Raw genomic sequence first — 20,251 nt, forward strand, 5'->3', positions numbered from 1 at the left:
CACAGAACTTGTCTGATTCAAAATTAGGAGCATGTTTTTTTACAGAAACATTTTCAGGAAAAGTAGCTCAACACTTTTTAAAAAGGGGGATTTGATATTTAAACAAAATTAGGAAAACGATGTATTTGATTGCTTTACTTACTACGGCTTTGGAAGCACTGGCTCAGCGAAGGACAGGAGGGTCATGAAGATTCCTTACAAGAAATGCACGTCTGAAACAGTCTGCATTATTTTGTGCAAGTTCCATATTACTGAAGCATCTCACAAATAAAGAGCAAAAATAAAAGTAACCCTCAAGGAATGAGTTGTGATGGATTGAATCATTGTCTTTTAAGAGGTAAGAGGCTTATGATAAACAACCCAAGTCAAGGAATATGAGTAATTCACTGTTGGAAAGTGGAAAAAATGATGAACACACTGTAAAAATTAAACCCAATCATGTTTTGAAAGTTTAATATAGTTTTTATAAAACTGAACTTGCAGCATTGAATACATGAATTTATATTTTTGTAACCTAAATGACCTTGCACATTTAAGTAATTATTAATTGCATGCCAGAAAATGCAATTAGTTGGATTCTAACTTGAAGATGATGTACAATGTAATTTAAGCACAAATTCTGAAGTAGAGCCCACAGATGTGCTGTGCAGTCAAGCTGAACTCTCTGCATACTATGGAATTGTAGGAATTTTTCATAAATCGGACAGAGGATAGGCCACCTTCCCCATAATCTCACTCTTCCTCCAACAGAAATAATCCGTTTTTGCCCCCATCCTGTCTAGACAAATGGGCTTTTTAGTACTGAGACAACTAAATACATTTCTTAGTATTTAAAGCCATATATGGATGAATTTAAAAGCACATAAGAATTTTTCAAAAATAACTAATGATAAAATATCCTTATTTTTAATTTGTATATATTTACAAAACTGTATTCACATATTGCTGAGAAGGATGAATATTTCAAATGAGGATAAGCATTATCAAAATAATTATATTTCTTTTATTCACATCATTTTGATAAATAGAATGAAATATTTTACCATGACAGGAGCTATACCATGAAAATCCCACAAAAGGGACTAATTTCCAGTTGTTAAGTAGAGTTATTCAGTTCAATGAATACATTACATTTTGTTTTCCAATAGTCACTACATTGGTGGGCTGACAATTATCCTGGCTTCAGTTGACTTTTATTCTCTTTGATTTGAGCTCTTATAACTTCCTGAAATGGAAATACCAGAGATTTATTTTTTATTCAGTCAATAAAATGCAGAACTTTTCACTGCTGAGAAAACATGTCATATACAGATTGAACAAATGTTACATGAAATCACTTGGATAATAAGTTCTCCAGGATGAAATAGAAGAAACGGAGATGATCTTTTTTGGAATGATCAGCATAAAAAAAAATCAGCAAAAGGAGAAGAAAAAGCAATTTTTTATTTTTATCCAAATATATCAGACTTCGTAATTTAGTTAGTTTCAACAAAAATGGAGAGTCACCATATAATGTATCATCCAAATCAGGACACTCGAAGAGTGAAAGGGAGTGCTATTATTACTTACACAGATACAACAGGTATAAACTGGAACTCTCCCTGGTAAACTGGGACCTCGGATCAACTTCGCAATAGGGGCTAAACTGCAATTACATGCAGAAATCATACCTTTCCCATACATATGTGGAAAAGATAAAGAAATAGCATCACTAAGAAAAATTAATTCTGGCAACCATGGTTTTTTTCTCATCAATTGGATTTCTGTTGAAATATATCACTCCCTCCCTAAGCCGCTCACCTCTTCTAAGATAATCAATTCTTATGACACCCATTTTCCATCTTGTTATTCTGTTTTCCTTACCTTACACTGTTGTTTTGAGTATCTGAAATCATCTTATCTGTGCTCCCTCTGTCTCCACAGCCGCCCTCCCCCCACTCTCCTACCAATAGTCAGTGTTTAAATGGGCAGCAACCTCCCCTTAGAGCCAAATGTCCAGGAGTTAAAATGGCCTAGGACATAAAAGACATGCAAAAATTTTCTTGAATGAATGTGTGAAATACATTCAGAGAGTTCATTTTTTGGTCCATGTTTTCCTTGGTACCAAAGACAAATTAGAATGACTCTCCAAATTAAATTATGGCTCTATTTAGTTTTAAGTGTTTGGACTAAATGATCTATGGAGTTTCTTCCACTGATAATGAATATCTCATGCTCCCTAGACCCCCTTCTCTCTCTGCTAGTTCATTTCCTATACCTAGAGAATGGGATCAAGGGGTAGAACAACTAGCTCTATGCACAGTGGATGAATGCTCAAAGTTGATCATTTTGCCAGTAATAGTTCCCTGGGATTTGTTTGCACCTACAGAATTTGGTTGATACAGAGGTAGCCAGAAGGTATTATTGTAGTTAATGATAAAATTGTTGATGTAATAATTTTCCAGTGAGAAAATCATCACAGGATTGCTAAAAAAAAACCAGGAAATAATGGGAGCCCAAACCAGGCATTAAGGATTTAGATATTAATAAGGAGAAATAGCTAAATTCTGGACAGACTTACACTGCAATGCCCCCACCCCCCACCAAAAAAAAAAAAAAAAAAAACAAACTGTAGGAAAATCTATGACATTTTGATAAGGAGCACTTATAAATTTTCATAAAAATCTCTGCATTCCAAATCTTTATTTTGTAGGTGTTCTTCTGAGCAATAGTTTTTATTTCCACTAATGAGTAATAAATATCAGACCTTGGGGTTAGAAAAATAGTACTGTTAAAATTACTTTGGTAGGCCAGGCATCCAAGACACCAATAAAATCATTGTTTACCAAACAAACAAATAAACAAAAAAGCCCATATGGGTAAAATATCTTCAATTCATCTAATTAAAAATTCTCTCAGGTATATACATAACATTCTCCCTGAACCCAGTGACAGGCATGGGGTGGGATAGGTTCCCCAGGTGAGGAAAAAAGGTCTGTCCTGATACAATAAATGCCACAAACAAGAGAACAGCATTAAAAAAGAGACTCATTTAGACATACATATTTTAAGCATAGATATTTATCATCTGTTTCATTGTATTGTCGTATCTCTTCAAGAATAAATTATTGTTTTTTAAAATGACAGAACTTCCAGAAAAGGAGTGAAAATGTTACCAATTGCCTCAGTTTGAAACAGGGACCATTAATTATGTAATTTCAAGCAGATTCTGATATATTCAGTATAAGTTGGCTACTAATGATTACAATGATTCAGCATTTGTTCAGAGCTCATATTTGTGTTAGATCATATACAAAACAGATTTCCAGACTTGAAGTAGTCCAGAAAAGGACCAATTCTCAAATTAAGCAATTTTCCCCTAGTGCTAGCAACTTTTAAAAATCCTAAGAAATTTTTAGCATATTGATGGTATGCTCTAAAATTTATAAGTTAAATATAATGGTTATATTTATGCAGGGCCATAAATAGCATAGACTTGTGTGACTCCCTCATATAAAGTACAATTGATAACCTCCCAGGACCTTAAACAGCAGAAAACATTAAATCAGATTTTAAAATGACAAATAATTTAAGGCTAAAATATTTGGTATTAATAATTAATGCCAGAAGCCTTCCTAGCCTAATAAAGTAAACATGCACAAGAACTACAACTTTGAACAAAACATCACAATTTTATCAGATATATATGTACGTATGTATGTGTGTGTGTGTGTGTGTGTGTGTGTATAGGTATATATACACACACACACACACACACGTGTATATATATAGATATATATACACACACACATATATATAGTTTTATCGCCCTGAAAGCTATCCACTCATGTTTGGTTTAATACATATGTTAGAAATGTCGTGAAGAGTACCACCTCTTTAAATATATATATATATTTTTCCAGAATATACAATATAAATATACCATATATAAATCATGCCATAAAACTAAATGCAAAATTTGCACATTATTGCATGCTTGATGTGATAATACATGCCCGTTAATAAGAACTTTCTTATGGTGTCCTCCCTTTACACAACTTTTGCTTTCTGCACAGTGGCAATACTTGGGAAGAAAGGGTTCTCAAATATGCATATATGACTGGGGAAAAATGTACCTTTCAGATTCCTTCGAGGATTACCTCATCAGCCAAATATTGGACTATTACTAAATCAAACAATAAATAATGCCTACGGGGGTGTTTTGTTATGTGAATCTATCAGAGTTCATTTTTCTTAATTTGGCTGGGAGATTCCCTTCCATCCTGGCTGCTCCTCCCGCCATTTTTTGAAGCTTTGGTGGCAAATCAGCCACTGACTGGCTCATGGGATCAGACAACATCTTGGTGGTTTTAGATACCAGTTTTTCTTCTGAGTTGCCAGGGACTGAACTTATTCGTTGAAGTTTCATGGGCAAATCTCCCAAGCTGTAGGCTTTTTCTGAAGTTGTAGAACTCATCCTCAAGAGTTTTTTGGGAAAGTCTTCTCTTCCAGTAATTTTCTGCAGCTTAGACGGAAGCTTTGTAGTCATGTCGTCGAGTCCATCTAAGCATTCCACAGAATTGTGTCTTTCTTTGCTGTTAGTAATGGCTGGTGCTATCAAAGGGGACGACATAAGCAGCATTTCCTCCTGTTCTTTCACGCTATAAGGTGGCGTGGGGACTTCAAATGTTGCGTGAAACTGGGAGTAATCAACTTTAAAGAACCCTTCTTCTAAGGAAATCACGGGAAAAAAACGATGGCCCCAAAGAACTTCATCTTCAGTGTAAGATGTTCGAGCTTGACAAGTCATCCCTATGGGGCACAAAGAAAACCTGTGATAAGTTCTGCACAGTGCGTGGACATGCAACGCCAGTTTGACCGAAGGGATTCATTTTGCTTTCCTGTTTACGTTTGAACTCTTATCTAAATAAACCGACTAATGGAACACGTGAGAAGTTTCAATACATTAATAGCTTTGATACATACGCTTTCTTCCAATGAAAACCACAGGGCACTTTTACTGTACATGTTTGAGAGGCAACATATCAAGGCACAATTCATTGCTTTTTATCCATGAACCAAAAGTAATAATGGCATCAATATGTGAACATACGTATTGATAGAAGGGGAGAAACCACAAAATCATTTCTATCGCTCAAGAAGCCATGTGATATATGAAACAAACCCAACTTTGCATCCAAACTTTACCACTGTGTAAACTTATTAAGATACTTCACGGAGTATCACTTCCCTCTTCTGTAAAGGACGAAATCCCTGCATCACAGTACTGTTGTGAGCACGGTAAATAAAGCAACATGTACAAAAATGTAAAAGGTGTCATATAATGTCTTAATAAATGAGAGCAAAGAGAACTATCCCAAGTATTTGCCAAGTTAATAAAAGTTGAAAATATTTTTATCTTGGGTAATAAAAAGTCATCATGGTGGTCCTATTCTTCTGGACCTTTCAGGCCAGCATAAACTTTTGCTCAGGTCTTAGAAATCCACATGCTAACATCAGTAATCTGTGTCAATGTGATGTTTCAAATTTTATCCCTGCTATAGGAATCTCTAAAACCAGATGCAGGATATCAGGTACAAAATGTTGCTACTTACATATTATGTTAACTTGGATGTCATTGACATCATGCCACTCTTATTTACTCAACTGTGTTGTCTTCGTAAATCAGATATTTAGAGCGGGTTACTATTAAATCAGTCAACCTCAGATATTCATTGGAAGTGTGAAGACTGAGAAGTCCATGAATACATTTAAAACATGTTATCAAACTTCAGTCTTATTTCAGTCAGAAGACAGAACTTTTTGTAACTTGCAAAATTCACTACCTTCTTTCACCTTTACTATCAGACTTCTATTTGAGGCTAGTAAAGTGTAAAATTTAAAAAATGCATTTCCGTAATAATTAAGAATAATTTAAACAAATAATGACAGCCTTTCTGCTTACATTTTTCTTCTCTCTCTGTCACTTTATAAATAATTTCTATTGGGGTTAAGCCTGGAGTAATTTGGATAAAGGGATATTCTGTCTTTTCTCTTGATTAGCGATCATACATACAATACTGAGAAAAAGGATAAGTACATAATTGAAAAGCCATATTGAAGATAATTTCTTCCTGGAATCTTTACAAAATCTTGCCTTATAACTATGGTCAGCTATGTATGACCAAAGAAGCAGCTGTTACACTTATATACCATCCTTTTCCAGATGCTTCTTAAAGAAACAAATGCAGAAAATAAATACCTATCATATCTCAGGCACTGTGTTAGGTGCACTCTGTTTATTATTTCTAATCTTTAAGATCATCCTAATAAGAAATATTCTTGGGGCACTGGGGTGGCTCAGTTGGTTAAGCATCTGACTTCGGCTCAGGTCATGATCTCATGGTTCATGAGTTCAAGCCCGCATCAGGCTCACTGCTGTCAGCACAAAGCCCGCTCTAGATCCTCTGTCCCCGCGCCCCCCCCCCCCCCAAAACCTCTGCTCCTCTCCTGCTCAGGCCATGCTCTCTCTCTCTCTCTCCCCAAAATAAACATTTTTTTAAAAAAGAAAATATTCTTATGTCCATTTTAAAGATAAGAAATATAGCACTCAGAAATAGATCTTGACCTTCCTTGGGCACAGATCTAGGAAGCTATAGAGAAAGCACAGTATTATTCTAATTTCTGGGGGGGTTGATATTGTTCTTTTTACTCTGCCATCGTGTCACTAATATTTTAGTTAGGAAACCGATTCTAAACAATCTATCAAATTAACTGTCATGGTGAAAATCAAACTGGCCAAATACCAGTCTTCATAATCAACATTTTATCAGGAATAGCCCTCAGAAACATTTATACATGGAGATAACAAAATTAGTTTAAAGAGTAATTTGTAAGTACTATAGACATACACACAGTAGCATTCTGTATCTTCAATTTCTAGCCTGTATTTCATGAAAAAAACTTACAGATGATCATTCAGAAAAGATTAAAAAATGTATTTCCTGATATATTTACTTGACTTTATTTTGAATAGTTTAAAGATCATGAAAAATTATAATACACAACAACTATCCATGTTCCTATCCATTAAGATATGAAAAATAAAATAAATAAGTACCCTGTATTTGTTTTAAAAAAGTACCTTTAAGTTTCTCTCCCAAAGCAGTCACTCTCATAATTTATGTATCTTTCCAGCCCAGGATATTAAAATAAATTTAAGAAAAAAAATCAGAGGGCTCTTGGTGGCTCAGTCAGTTGAGCATCTGACTCTTGGTTTTGGCTCAGATCATGATCCCAGGGTCATGGGATTGAGTCCCATGTCAGGATCCATGCTGAGTGTGGAGCTTAAGATTCTCTCTCACCCTCTGCCCCTTTTCCCTGCTCATGTGCTCTCTCTCTCTCAAAAGAAAATAAAAGAAAAAGATCATAAATATATATTTACTGTTAAGTGACAGTACTTCCTTCACAGCCCCATTTTAACTTTTAAAAATTATGCCACTGAAAATTGATGGTGGGTAGAATTATCTGAAGTAAGGGCATATAGTAAATATAACTCAGTGTAACATAGGTTTGTAGGTTTGTCCTCTGGTCATTACAAATGGATGTATATATTAAGAGTTGAAGTAAATTCAGACATAAACTTTGTTCAGTTACTTGTAACAACAAAAGAGTAAACACTGAAACAAAATCCAGTTACTATCACCATCTTAGTTCATTCCATTTTAGTGACATTTTTTACATTGGGAAAGGAAAGGAAATGAAACAAAAAAATCAACATTCTGTCCCATTATTTATCTTTATAATATACCACATTGCTGATCTGCAATGCTTACTTATCCTGAGCTGTTTCCTGGGTAGTTATCAGCAGTCAATGAAAAAAAGTAAAAAAAAAAAAAAAAATCAAATGGTGGGGAAACATGGAAGAAATAAAATCTTATGGAATTTTCACTTTGGGGAAACAGGATATTGAATACTAATAAGGTGCTGAAGGTACAGTGACATCTACAATGTAAACAGGTATTTCAAGCATCTGTTCACATAAAGATACCTGTAAGCATTGTTACTCAAATGCCAGTGGAGGATTTTGACAGAAAAGTAGGGTGGGGAGATTTATTTCTACTATGTGAAATTAAACTAATTTCTTTTCAGAGTGAACTCATTGTTGTTGGATATGAATTATGAATTTGGCTGTCAATTCAATGTTACTTGGATATCATTTACCTCATGCCACTAAGTAGCATGTGAAAAATACCTGAAACTCTCTGAGATTCAGTTCTCCCTTCTACAAAGCTGAGAAGAAGCATCATCTCATAAAGCTATTGAGAGCTTTGGACAAGTGCACAGAACAGCGCTTGCTATTTAAGGCAAAGCTTAATAATGACTGCTGGGTTTACTGCTCTATAGTAATAATCATTTCCATTTCCCGTTCTTCCTGAAAATTAGTGTTAATGCATTAACGTAAGTGGGGAATTTTGACATATCACTAATTTGCCCCACATCAGCAGTATGGGAAATTAAATTTACAGATAGCTAGATATCAGATAGCAATTCTCTTTTTGGAAAAATGATCCATTAAACATTCAAAATGTTCTAAAATCTAGAAAAAGATACACTGCTCATATTTCCAAATATTAGAGTTTCTTAGTTTCCATCCATGTATCTCCAATAGCTTAGGAGACTGAGTGTAGAAGCTTGGGGTGGATTATTAAAAAGGCCTGCAGCAAGGTGACTAAAACCATGACAATACTTTGGTAATTATACCAACGACATTTGCATTTGACTCATGTTTGTTCCTCTGCTCCTTCTTTTACAGTTTCATTAGATGTAGGTACACAGATGCATACATTTCCAACTCAACAGCATTACATTGTTTAATTTTTTTTTCTTTTTTAGTTTTTTATTTAAATTCTAGTTAGTTAACATAGAGTATAATATTGGATTCAGTAGAATTTTGTGATTCATCGCTTACATACAACACCCAGTGCTCAACGCAGATGCCCTCCTTAATGTCTATCACCCATTTAACCTATCCCCACCCATGTCCCCTCCAGTAACTCTCGGTTTTTTCTCTACAGTGAAGAGTCTGTTTTTGGGTTTGCCTGTCTCTTTTTCTCATGTTTATTGGTTTCGTTTCTTAAATTTCAGATATGAGTGAAATCATATGGTGTCTTTCTCCAGCTGATTTATTTCGCTTAGCACAATATACTCGGGTTCCATCCACATCATTGCAAATGGAACGATTTCATTCTTTTTGATGGCTGAGTAATATCCCATTGTATATATATATAGCACATCTTCTTTATCCATTCCTCAATTGATAAACATTTGGGCTCTTTCCATAATTTGGCTATTGTTGATAGTGCTGCTATAAACATCAAGGTGCATGTATCTCTTTCAATCAGTATTTTTGTATCTAACATCAGTTTTTTAATCTGGTTTAAACTTACAATATTAATATCCAGTCAACATATGAATAATGATATTAAAGTATTAGAAGGTGGAAAACAGAAAAATGTCTATGATGGTCAATCTGCAGTTTAGACAATATTCTAAGGTAACGCAACTGACAGACTTCTTTTTACACGTTAACCCAAAATGGTGTTGAAAAAGCAAAACACAGATTTCAGCTGAAAAGATTTAAAGTAAAGATAATATGTTTCCTAAGAACATGTGTGTATCATAGTATTCTTCCTTGTAGAATACTTTATCTTATGTTTCTTACTCTAGGTCATTTTTTCAAGTCATTTAAAAATAACCCATGCTTAGATTCATAATTGGAAATGCTGTTTGAATCAAAATAAATGCAGGTGAATGGCATTATTCACAGGGTACTATATGATTGCAACTCTTAACTGGCATTGCGACAGTTTGCGTATTTTAACCAGATTCCAAGCTTGAACAAATGTGATGAAAATCAACACGAGCTCATCTCTGTGGAAACTGGTAAAGCAACAGATGCTGCTACTGGAAATAGCTGGGACTTTTGATCCTTAGATGAAAAACATTTTGTGAAAAGGGGATTTATTTCCTGCACTAATTCTTAGATGAAAAAGCTATAGATTGCTTTTTAATTTATTCCAGCACTGTGTTGATCTAAAATGATTGAGGCGATGCAGTCTAACCTTTTTACTTTTGACTTGTCCCCTTCCTGATTCTACCTTTAAGTTCCTCTTTAAGTGAATTGAACACTTATTCAAATAACAAGTCTGAGAGCTTTTTAAAGTGAAAATTGGCAAGGGAGTTGCTATTTGATAAGTCCTTAATTAAACTTTCAGAATACCTCTAACTCAGCGATTCTTTGTTGTTTCTGCTGGTTAGAAATGGTCCCCTACATAAGGTGTGTGTGAGATGGTTAAACACAATATAACCAGGCCAAGGGGAATGTCTGGGTGTTGTGACACAGAAAATGTCAAATAATCAATAACTTGTGCATAGCAGAGGCTTTATCTAAACCTTAATATGGAATCTGCTGAGAGACAGAGAGAGAGAGAGAGAATTCTCTTATAATAGTGGCTATCTTTTATGTGTGCACTATACAAAAGGGAAAATTGGAGAAAAATCTCCTTTAATTAAGCTATGTAATAATAATAGGTAATAATAGTAAGATTGCTATAAGAACTTATGTGTGCCAACCATCTCTCTAAGCACATTGTACATGCAATCTTGACTCTTCTCAGCTCTGATGATGTACTTGAATCCCTGATCCATTACTAATTAATGTGCGAACTTGAAAACAACCATTAAATCTCTTTACTCCTCAGTCTCCTCATCTGTAAATTAAGGCCCGCTCTCTTGATTTTACATAGGATAAACTGAGAGGATTAAATGAAATTATGTAATGTATATATAAGTTGCATGTACAATAAATATTGCTCATTTTCTTCTAGAAGAGTCCCTAAATACAGGACATCTGACTACTCTACAAGTCTCATTTATATACATACATCCACAACTGAAAATTTTAGCCGAATAATATATTGTTTTTATTCATTAAATTTGTCATTTTTGGTTTTTTCCCCCCAAATTGGCAGTGGTTTTTACAACTTAGCATGTATAGCATGTGCTGTATCACATGTAATTTCCTAGACTGCCCTATATTATTGCTCTGAATATTACTGAATAGTCTGTAGCTGTTGCTTCCCTTAAGTACTCCCCAAATTTCACCCATCCTCCAAGATACAATAACTATAAGGCACACTTGTCATTCTCTGCCTGTTCTCTGTTGTGTTGTACTGAGCTGAACCCAAGTTTACACTCTAAACTTTCTGAGGCAGTATATGATGTTAGGGTTTTGTTATTTGTTTTTTGTTTTTTTTTTATCTTGTTTATAAAACAAAGACACTCTGTCCACCACTGTTCAATAACACTAAGGTTATGGCATCAGGCTCCTCTGGGATATAGGTTGCAAAGCTATTAAGAATATATAAATTGCTTCCAGAAACTGCAGTTTTCAAATAGATGGAATCCCTTTAAAGCTCAACATATTCTGCTCAGACACTTTAGAGAAGAGTAGAAGTTTCTGGCATGCATTCAACCCAATATTATCCTCTATTATTTACAAGCACTTGGCCTTACAATGTGTTCTCAGACATCACTTTGCTATTATCGCTTGAGCTAGGTCAAAAAATCTTAAGAAGATTAAAAGACAAAAACAAGAAGAAAAACCCAAGTACATTTGTTAGAAAATAAAGTGTCAATAAGAAATTTAGTAGTTTCGAATTTAATAGTTTAGGTTTCTTACTTTCCAGAAGAACAAAAGAAAGGAAGATAGATTTTTAACCAACAACAAAGATGGGTAGATTTGCAAACAGGAATGCAAGTGCAGGTGTAAAGGGTCAATGACACATAGAAACTATGACAGATAATTCATGGTCATACTGTTAAAAACATATTTAAGAGGATTGGGGTAATATTAATAGCCAAAGAACACGGGCTTTGAATTTGAGGTTGCTGTGTTTTAACCACACAGTATTAGTAAGATCTTAGGCATATTATTGAAATTATCTAAACCTTAATTGCTATAAAATATGGATAGTTATAAGGGATAAAAATATATAATTTATTAGGTTATTATAATTGAAAATGATATAATCAATTTAATGGGTCTCCCATATTACCTGGTAATAATCATTAGCTATTATCAATCATCATTATTATTGGGGTTTTAATTAGTTAAAACGTCACTTTAGATATATTTCAATTCTTTAGTGATCACCCATTTCTCAGAATCAACTCAAAGCAAATGAAATAATTTTTGCCTTGTTAGTTTCTATTAATTTGTTGTAGACCATGTTGTCTATACTTATCTGCAATAAGAAGAAAGGCCTATTAGTACACACAATATAAATGGAGTCAAGTCTGTGTCTGTCAATGTGGTCTACTCTGCACAAATATGCCTAACTTTATGGTAGCAAATACTTCCCTTGTAGAAATACAAGTAACTTCTCTGCTGTGTTGACAGGGGACTACCTTCTGCTTTCCACTATCACTTCACACAGAAGCATTACAGAATTTGACCAGTACGCTTTCAACTGATTATCATTCCCTTAACCTAAGAGAGGAAATGTTCCGTTCTTACAGCATCTCTTTCTCTTTATGGTACCTATTAAAACATGTTTCTTTGCCCTGACAATTATAGGATCAGAACCAAACCTATCCATTCTATAGTTTTCTCTTGTTAAAATATGATTTTAGCTTCTAAAACACCTTCAAGACCTAAATAAAATGGAACCAAATTATTGTTGGAAAATACTCCATAAGACTGACATCAGAAAAGATGTTTTTCAAAGGGAAAATGTAATATTTTCTTGCTTAAACAGAACATTTTTCAGATAATGCTGGAATTTGATTATTTTGAAGAACATTATCTCTAATCATAGGCAAGAAAACTTTTTAAAATATTGTCTGAAGCAACAAACAGATCAGCTTTTTAAAAATGTTGCACATGAATTACAACAATTAAATGTTTAGATTATTTCCTGTTTTTAAAAGATATTCCTAGAATTTTGCTTTAAAATGGCATTTATAACCACTTTATATGGTGTTATGGGCTGAATGTTTGTGTCATCTTAAAATATAGGCTGAAATTCTCACCTTTAACGTGATAGTATTAGGAGGCAAGGCCTAGTAGCTTTTAAATTATGTGATATGTAAACAAAATAAATAAATACAATTTAAAGAAAAATAAAGAATAAACCCCAAACTTACCAGCATGTCTTCCTAGTTCCTTCAAAATCTAGCCCTCAATGTCCATTTTAGTTTTAACTCTTTAAAAACTCTCAACAATAACTACAACACATAGTAGACAATATATGCTGGATCCCAAGTTTTCTGAGTATTATAATTCTCTTCACCATACTATTCTTTTTCTCATAGGACAGATAACAATACTGAGGTATCGGGAGGGGAAGTAGCTTGTCCAATGTCACATGACAGGATATGGTTGTAGTGGAGATATAATGTCAAGCCCTCCAATTCCACAGTCAGCCTTTTTAACCTCTATGCTATTCTGCTCCAATTTTTTTGAATGGATGACTTTCTCATTAATAATTACTGTTTTCCACGCATATTACTTGGTCCATGGCTGTTTCAACTGCTTGAAATATCCTCTTTCATCTCTCTACCTCTTCACATAATTCCTCATATTCAAGGCTTGAATTAAATGCCACTAAATGTATGAAATCTTTCCTAATTTTTCTCTTCTAATGTATTGTCTTTGAAATATACACACAAGCGCACGTGCACAGGCACATACACCCACGTTTCTCAACCACCAGGTACTATAAATATCTCAATGACATACATAATCAACTTCAACCAGTAATAATACTTAACATTTATTAATTGATCAAACATTTCCTTTCTGCCAGGTACTCTTCAAGATGCTGAATTACAAGGTGTTATGGCAATGGAATGAAGGATAAACTCACTCAACCTCTATGTTTAAACCTAGTCTTTAAAAATGAGTAGTAGTTTGTTACACAGTCCCTGTCTATCACATAAGAAAGACAAATTCTGGGGTGAGTAAAGAGCAGATGCAAAGACACAACCAGTTGCACCTGAATTTAAGACACAGTTCCTTTTTGTCCATTAATGAAGTTACAGATATGGATTAGATTAGAATCAGCTTCTTTTTTAATTAAAAAAATATTTAATGTTCTTCATTTATTTTTGAGAGAGAGAGAGAGAGAGAGAGAGAGATCATGAGTGGGGGAGGGGCAGAGAGAGAGGGAGTCACAGAATCCGAAGCACACTCCAGGCTCTGAGCTGTCAGCACAGAACCTGACACAAAGCTCAAACCCATGAACTTGATCATGACTTGAGCCGAAGTTGGATGCTCAACCGACTGAGCTACTCAGACGCCCCAATTAGAATAAGCTTCTTAAGGGAGCTCTTATCCACCTTGGCATCTCTAGTATCCAACACTGTGCCAGATATTAGGTGCTCAACGCATTCTTTGGGAGAGGTAGTAGGAGGAGTGGAGGAACAAGAAGAATAGGAAGGTCAAAAATGTCAGTGCTAGAGAAGACAACTTTGTTTTGTTTTTAAAATTTTATTTATTCTGAGGGAGAGAGAGCACAAACTGGGGAGGGGCAGAGAGAGAGGATCCCAAGCAGGCTCCGTGCTGTCAGCACAGAGCCTATGTGGGGCTCCATCCCATGAATCATGATATCATGACCTGAGCCGAGATCAAGAGTCAGACACTTAACTGCCTGAGCCACTCAGGTGCTCCAAGAAGTCAATTTTTTTATGATACAGCATTCCCACACTGGTCAGTAATCTACTAGATTGCCCGATCTACTAGAAGGGGTCAGCAGCAAAAATGCAAGGGATATAATTATACTAAGACCTTTTTACTTTGGTTAGTAAGGTGGGACAGGAGAGAATATAAAAATAAATTATATATAATCACCATATAAAATACATCAAAATCTTGGATGGCGAGTAACTTTGTTCTGCGGGTGTTCCATAAGAAAGACAAACAAACATTTCTAATTTTAACTTGATAAGCGAGCAATGTCTTACAATACGAGCAGTACCTGACACAAATGTCACATCACAACTGAGCCAATGGTTCCAAAATTTGCTTTGATATACAAGTGCTTTGGATTACAACCATGTTTCTGGAACGAATTATGCTCACAAACCAAGGTATGAATGATTCTTGCACAAAGAAGATACACTTGCTCATAAATCAAATTCAATGATCTGGTTATCCAGTTAGGTTTTTCCTTATGCTTTTGTGAAAATATACACTAATAGATGTAGGTCTAGATACATTTTCTAGAGAGGTTATATTTTATTTGCATTTAACCATTAAGCCACATTAAATTAACTGGTATTTTGATATACTTGAGTATTTGACCTCTAGTTAAATCTAAGCTTTTGGTGAAATTTCTATCCCTCATGTAACTATAACTGATCACTGTATAAAATGCAGCATTATCCATTTATACCTGACAATCTAAAACTTGTTTTCTCCCTGAGTCATGAGGCTTACTTTTTGTATAGGCTATTACTTCTTTTTCAATATCAAACTATAGCTATTTTTTAACATCTTCTTTGGCAGAAATTCAAATTCTTTTTGTTTGCCTGCAGGCTTAGAACAGAGCCTGGATAAACATTTGCAATTCAGCAGTTATTATGGTTCCATGCTTTGCAGTGAAAAATCAGAGAATTTCCCTTCCAATTTTTGTTCTTAAGTTATTTATAGAACCTAAATTAAAAATAAAATATCTGTAATTTTATGGAAATTATTATTGTTTTCCATTCTAGATGTGAAAATGCCACTTCACAGTAATCATTACAAATATATGATATTTTAGCTCATGTATTTTAAGAGAAAAATGAATGATTGGTTTGGGCATGTACATACAAGTCTTAATAAATAATTTAAATTTCTGACATGACAAAACAGGTGTTTAACCATGAAAATACTAACGTTTCCCTATCAACATCACTAATAATCAAGGAAATGCAAATTAAAAGTATAATTTTTATTATATGAGTAGTACTACCCCATACGTGTCAGAACAGCTAAAATCAAAACCACCAGAAACAACAAGTGTTGGCAAGGATGTAGACATAAAGGAACTCTAGTGCATGGTTGCAAACTGGTAGAGCCACTATAGAAAACAGTAAGGAGGTTCTTCAAAAAATCAAAAATAGAATTACCATATAATCCAGTAATTGCACTGCTGGGTATTTACCCAGAGAATACAAAAAAAATAATAATAATTTGGAAAGAAATACGCACTCCTATGTTTATTGCAGCATTATTTACAATAGCCAAAGTATGGAAGCAATACAAGTGCCCACTGATAGATGGATGAATAAAAAAGTGGCATATATATTATCAAATGGAATATTACTCAGTCATAAAAAATAATGAAATCTTGCCATCTCCAACAGTGTGGGTGGATCTACAGGGTACAATCCTAAGTGAAATAAGCCAGTCAGATAAAGACAAATACCATATGATTTCACTCCTGTAGAATTTAAGAAACAAAACAAATGAACAAAGAAAAAAGAAGACAAACGAAACCCAGACTCTTACATACAGAGAACAAACTGGTGGTTATAAGAGGGGAGATGGACGGGGGATGGCTAAAAAAAATGAAGGGGATCAAGAGTACATCTATTGGATGAGCACAGAGCAATGTATATAATTCCTGAATCATGGTAATGTATACCTGAAACTAACATAACACTGCACATTAATTATACTGGAATTAATTTTTAATCCACTTGGAATTAAAAAAAAAGTTTCCCTAGACCACGCGGTTTCTCACCTTTAGACAGTATTTTAATTTGCTTTAATTAAAAAAAAGAAAACCGCTTAAAAAAAAAGCTACAATATAAAAATCCTGAGGCAAATAGGGTAAGAGATGTAAACAGAAACTTCCTAATGATTGACATTTTCAAAAAGGAAATGATAACTGAACTCTCTAAAGTTTATTTTAAAATGTATCTCAACTCCCAAGACAGCTTAGATTTTCTCCCAGGTGTTAAAGTGAAAAACGATCTGTCTATAAGCAATCTGTTAAGATAGAGTCAGGGTATACAGACAAAATTCTTATTTGACCTGGTGATCTTTGGGGGAGATTTTATCATATATATATATATATGTATATGTATACACATATATACATATACATACATATACATATATACATATACATACATATACATATATATCTCATTTATAAATATAATTATTTACATCATATAAATAATGCTAAGAAAAAAATATATAGTAATGTCTAATATTCAAAGGCTTATTGATATTACAAACACTATGGCCAAGATCTAAACAAGAAAGAAAGAGAGAAAGAAGAAAAGGCAAGTTAATCCACTTGGAATACTGAAAATCAAGCTCTCTGGCCAGATGCGCACATAGGAATCATGAGATAGAGTTAATAATTGGTAAAGAAGACGCTTTCATTTGTGGCCATACATACCCAAAGGTATCAGTTTTCATGGTATTCATAATCAGAAACTGTATTCCTATCATTTTTAATAACAATTTTAATAGACTTTGAATTAGTAATGTTTATTCTCAGACATATCACTTTTTCACAACAAATAAAAAGAATTAAGAAATAATCTTAATCGTGCAGTTGCATTCTCTGCCTAATAAACATTTCAGAAGTTAACAAGGTAATAACTTCAGTGATTGACCTGAAAAATACATGAACTGTGCTACGATTAAATATATATTATATTATATTATATTATATTATATTATATTATATTATATATATTAATCATATGATTAAATATATATTTAATCATATATGTATATATATATTTAATCATATATATGTGTATATATATATATGATTTAATTTCAGATATGAGACAGAGAAGTACCCAACTTACTTCTGAGATTGTTTCATTTATTAATTAAAAAATTCCATAGGAAAAAAATGGAAAAAAAAAATTGTCTGCACTTAAGGGATGAGTCAAGAAAGAAATATTTAAAACCAAATGAAAAGGAAAAAAATTGAGAAACTGATTTTTTTTTATGAAAAAAGGAAGCTGATTGGTGGGGTGGAGTGGGGAGAATGTTGTTTCAGACATGTTATTATGAAGCAATGTAGATAATTCATAAGAATATCATCTAATACTTAATGGACCTATATTCTAGGGTCTATGTTAAAATATCTAAGTGAATTAGTTTATTCTCAAAATCCCTATGGAGTAGTTACCATCTTCTTTTTCAGATGATTAACCTGTCCCTAAAAAATGGGGAAAAGGTATGAACAGACCCTTCATCAAAGAAGATATACAGGTGGTGACTGATCACATGAAAAGATGCTCCATATTACATGTCATTATATATTTGAAAATTCAAATAATAATGAGATACCACTAGATATCTATTAAAAATGGCCAAAACAGGGAACACCAAAACCAGCAAATGCTGGTGAGGGTGCAGAAAAACAGGACTGCTCACTCATTGCTGCTGGGAATGCAAAATAATACAGCCACTCTGGAAGACGGTTTGGCCGTTTCTTACAAAACTAAATATATTCTTACCATACGATTCAGCAATTGGGCTCTTTGGTATTTACCCAAATGAGCTGAAAATTTATGTCCACACAAAAATCTGCACACAAATGTTTATGCAACTTTATTCATATTTGCCAAAAGTGGAAGCAACCAAAATGTCCTTTAATTGGTGAATGAATAAACAAACTGCTATATATGTATAAATGGAATATTATTCAATGATTTTAAAAAGTGGGCTATTAAGCCATGAAAAACACAAGTAACCATAAATGCATACTACTAAGTAAAAGAAGACAATCTGAAACACTACATACTGTATGATTCCAATTACATAACATTCTGGAAAATCCAACTATGCAGACAGTAAAAAGATCAGTGATTACCAGGAGTTGGGGATGAACAGGTGCCAGATTGAGGATTTTTAAGGCAGTGAAAATACTCTATATGATAACTGTAATAGTAGATACATGTCATTATGCATTTGTCAAAACTTAGAACGTACAACACAAAGTGTGAACCCCGATGTAAACCATGGACTTAGATTGATAATGATGTGTCGATGTCTGATCATTGATTCTAACAAACGTACCACACTGGGGCACCATGTTAATGGTGAGTGAGGCTGGCAGCGGCTGGGCTGCAGGGCTGGGGGATGTATGGGAACTCTGTACTTGCTGCAGGATGTTACTGTGAGCCTAAAACTTTTCTAAAACATCAAGTCTACTGATAATAAGTAAATTAAAACAAAAAAGCCAGTACCTAAGAGGTTAAGTAACTTGCTCATGGCCTCCTGGCTTGTAAGAAATGGAGCCAGGTTCCTTCTGTTCTTGGAGTTAACTATTCTGCATCTCAAGAGCCCTCATCTACACTCATGCTACATTTCAACCATTTCGCTATGCCATAAAGGTGGATCTCTATACCATGATGCATATGGTGGGAAAAAAAAAGAAAGACTACTAATGTATAAATTTGCCACCAAATCTTTTTCTCCAACAGGTTCTAAATTTTGATTATTATAATTTATGAAGTCATAAATAAAGAGGTTTTAACAACGTTTAAAATTTACTTAAAAAAATTGCTTTTGTGGTTGAAATGAGAAGTCACACAAACATCCTGTTTTGTTGTTTGCAAATTTCCATATTCCAAACACCCTGCTCACTGCATTAGAAAGTATCTAACCTATTCATATACATATAAGCAGGCGCATCTATTTTGCTGTACCTATATTTTATCTCCACAAAATGAATGGAGGCAAGAAATAGGTCTGTTTTGTACGAAGTCTAAACTAATTTCCAAAACCCACACCTAATGTCAAAGTTTCCAGGGGTGCCTGAGTGGCTCAGCTTAGTGTCATGGCTCAGGTCGTGATCTTATGATTCTTGAGATGGAGCCCCAAGTTTGGCTCTGTCCTGACAGTGTGGAGCCTGCTTGGGATTCTCTCTCCCTCTCTCTGTCCCTCTGATGCTCGAGTGCTCCCACTCTCTCTCCCTCCCTCTCTCCAAGCAAACAAACATAAACACCTTTAATGTAAACGTTTCCAGAAAGATAAAATTACGTAATTATTCTTTCAAAATATAAAGATTTCCCATTGTAATTTGAAACCATCATTACTGCTTATATGGTCTATGAGGGCTCCATTCTGTCTGATGCTGACAGCTCCAAGTTATTTTTTAGGCTGTTACCACGCTGTCTTAAATCCACTTCTTGCCTCAAGTAATGTATACGGTTTGCTTAATCTTTCTTGAGACATCAATTC

At 34.1% G+C, this 20,251-nt stretch overlaps 1 protein-coding gene across 3 annotated transcripts in view; it reads right to left on the minus strand.

The window, feature by feature from the left end:
* Nucleotides 1-980: 980 nt before the first annotated feature.
* The window catches only part of KCNJ3 (potassium inwardly rectifying channel subfamily J member 3), a 153,560-nt gene continuing 134,289 nt past the window's right edge, over nt 981-20,251 (minus strand). Inside the window, exon 3 of one of the 3 annotated variants that reach the window (XM_019456677.2) lies at nt 981-4,791. In XM_019456677.2, the coding sequence (XP_019312222.1) occupies nt 4,205-4,791 (587 nt within the window). In that variant the 3' untranslated portion in view covers nt 981-4,204. The remainder of the gene's footprint in view (nt 4,792-20,251) is intronic. The other 2 variants (XM_019456685.2, XR_002081947.2) reach the window with 2 other exon arrangements.

This window comes from Panthera pardus, unplaced genomic scaffold, assembly GCF_024362965.1.
Source record: "Panthera pardus isolate Hobbes unplaced genomic scaffold, ASM2436296v1 HiC_scaffold_10, whole genome shotgun sequence".
Classification (NCBI taxonomy): domain Eukaryota; kingdom Metazoa; phylum Chordata; class Mammalia; order Carnivora; family Felidae; genus Panthera; species Panthera pardus.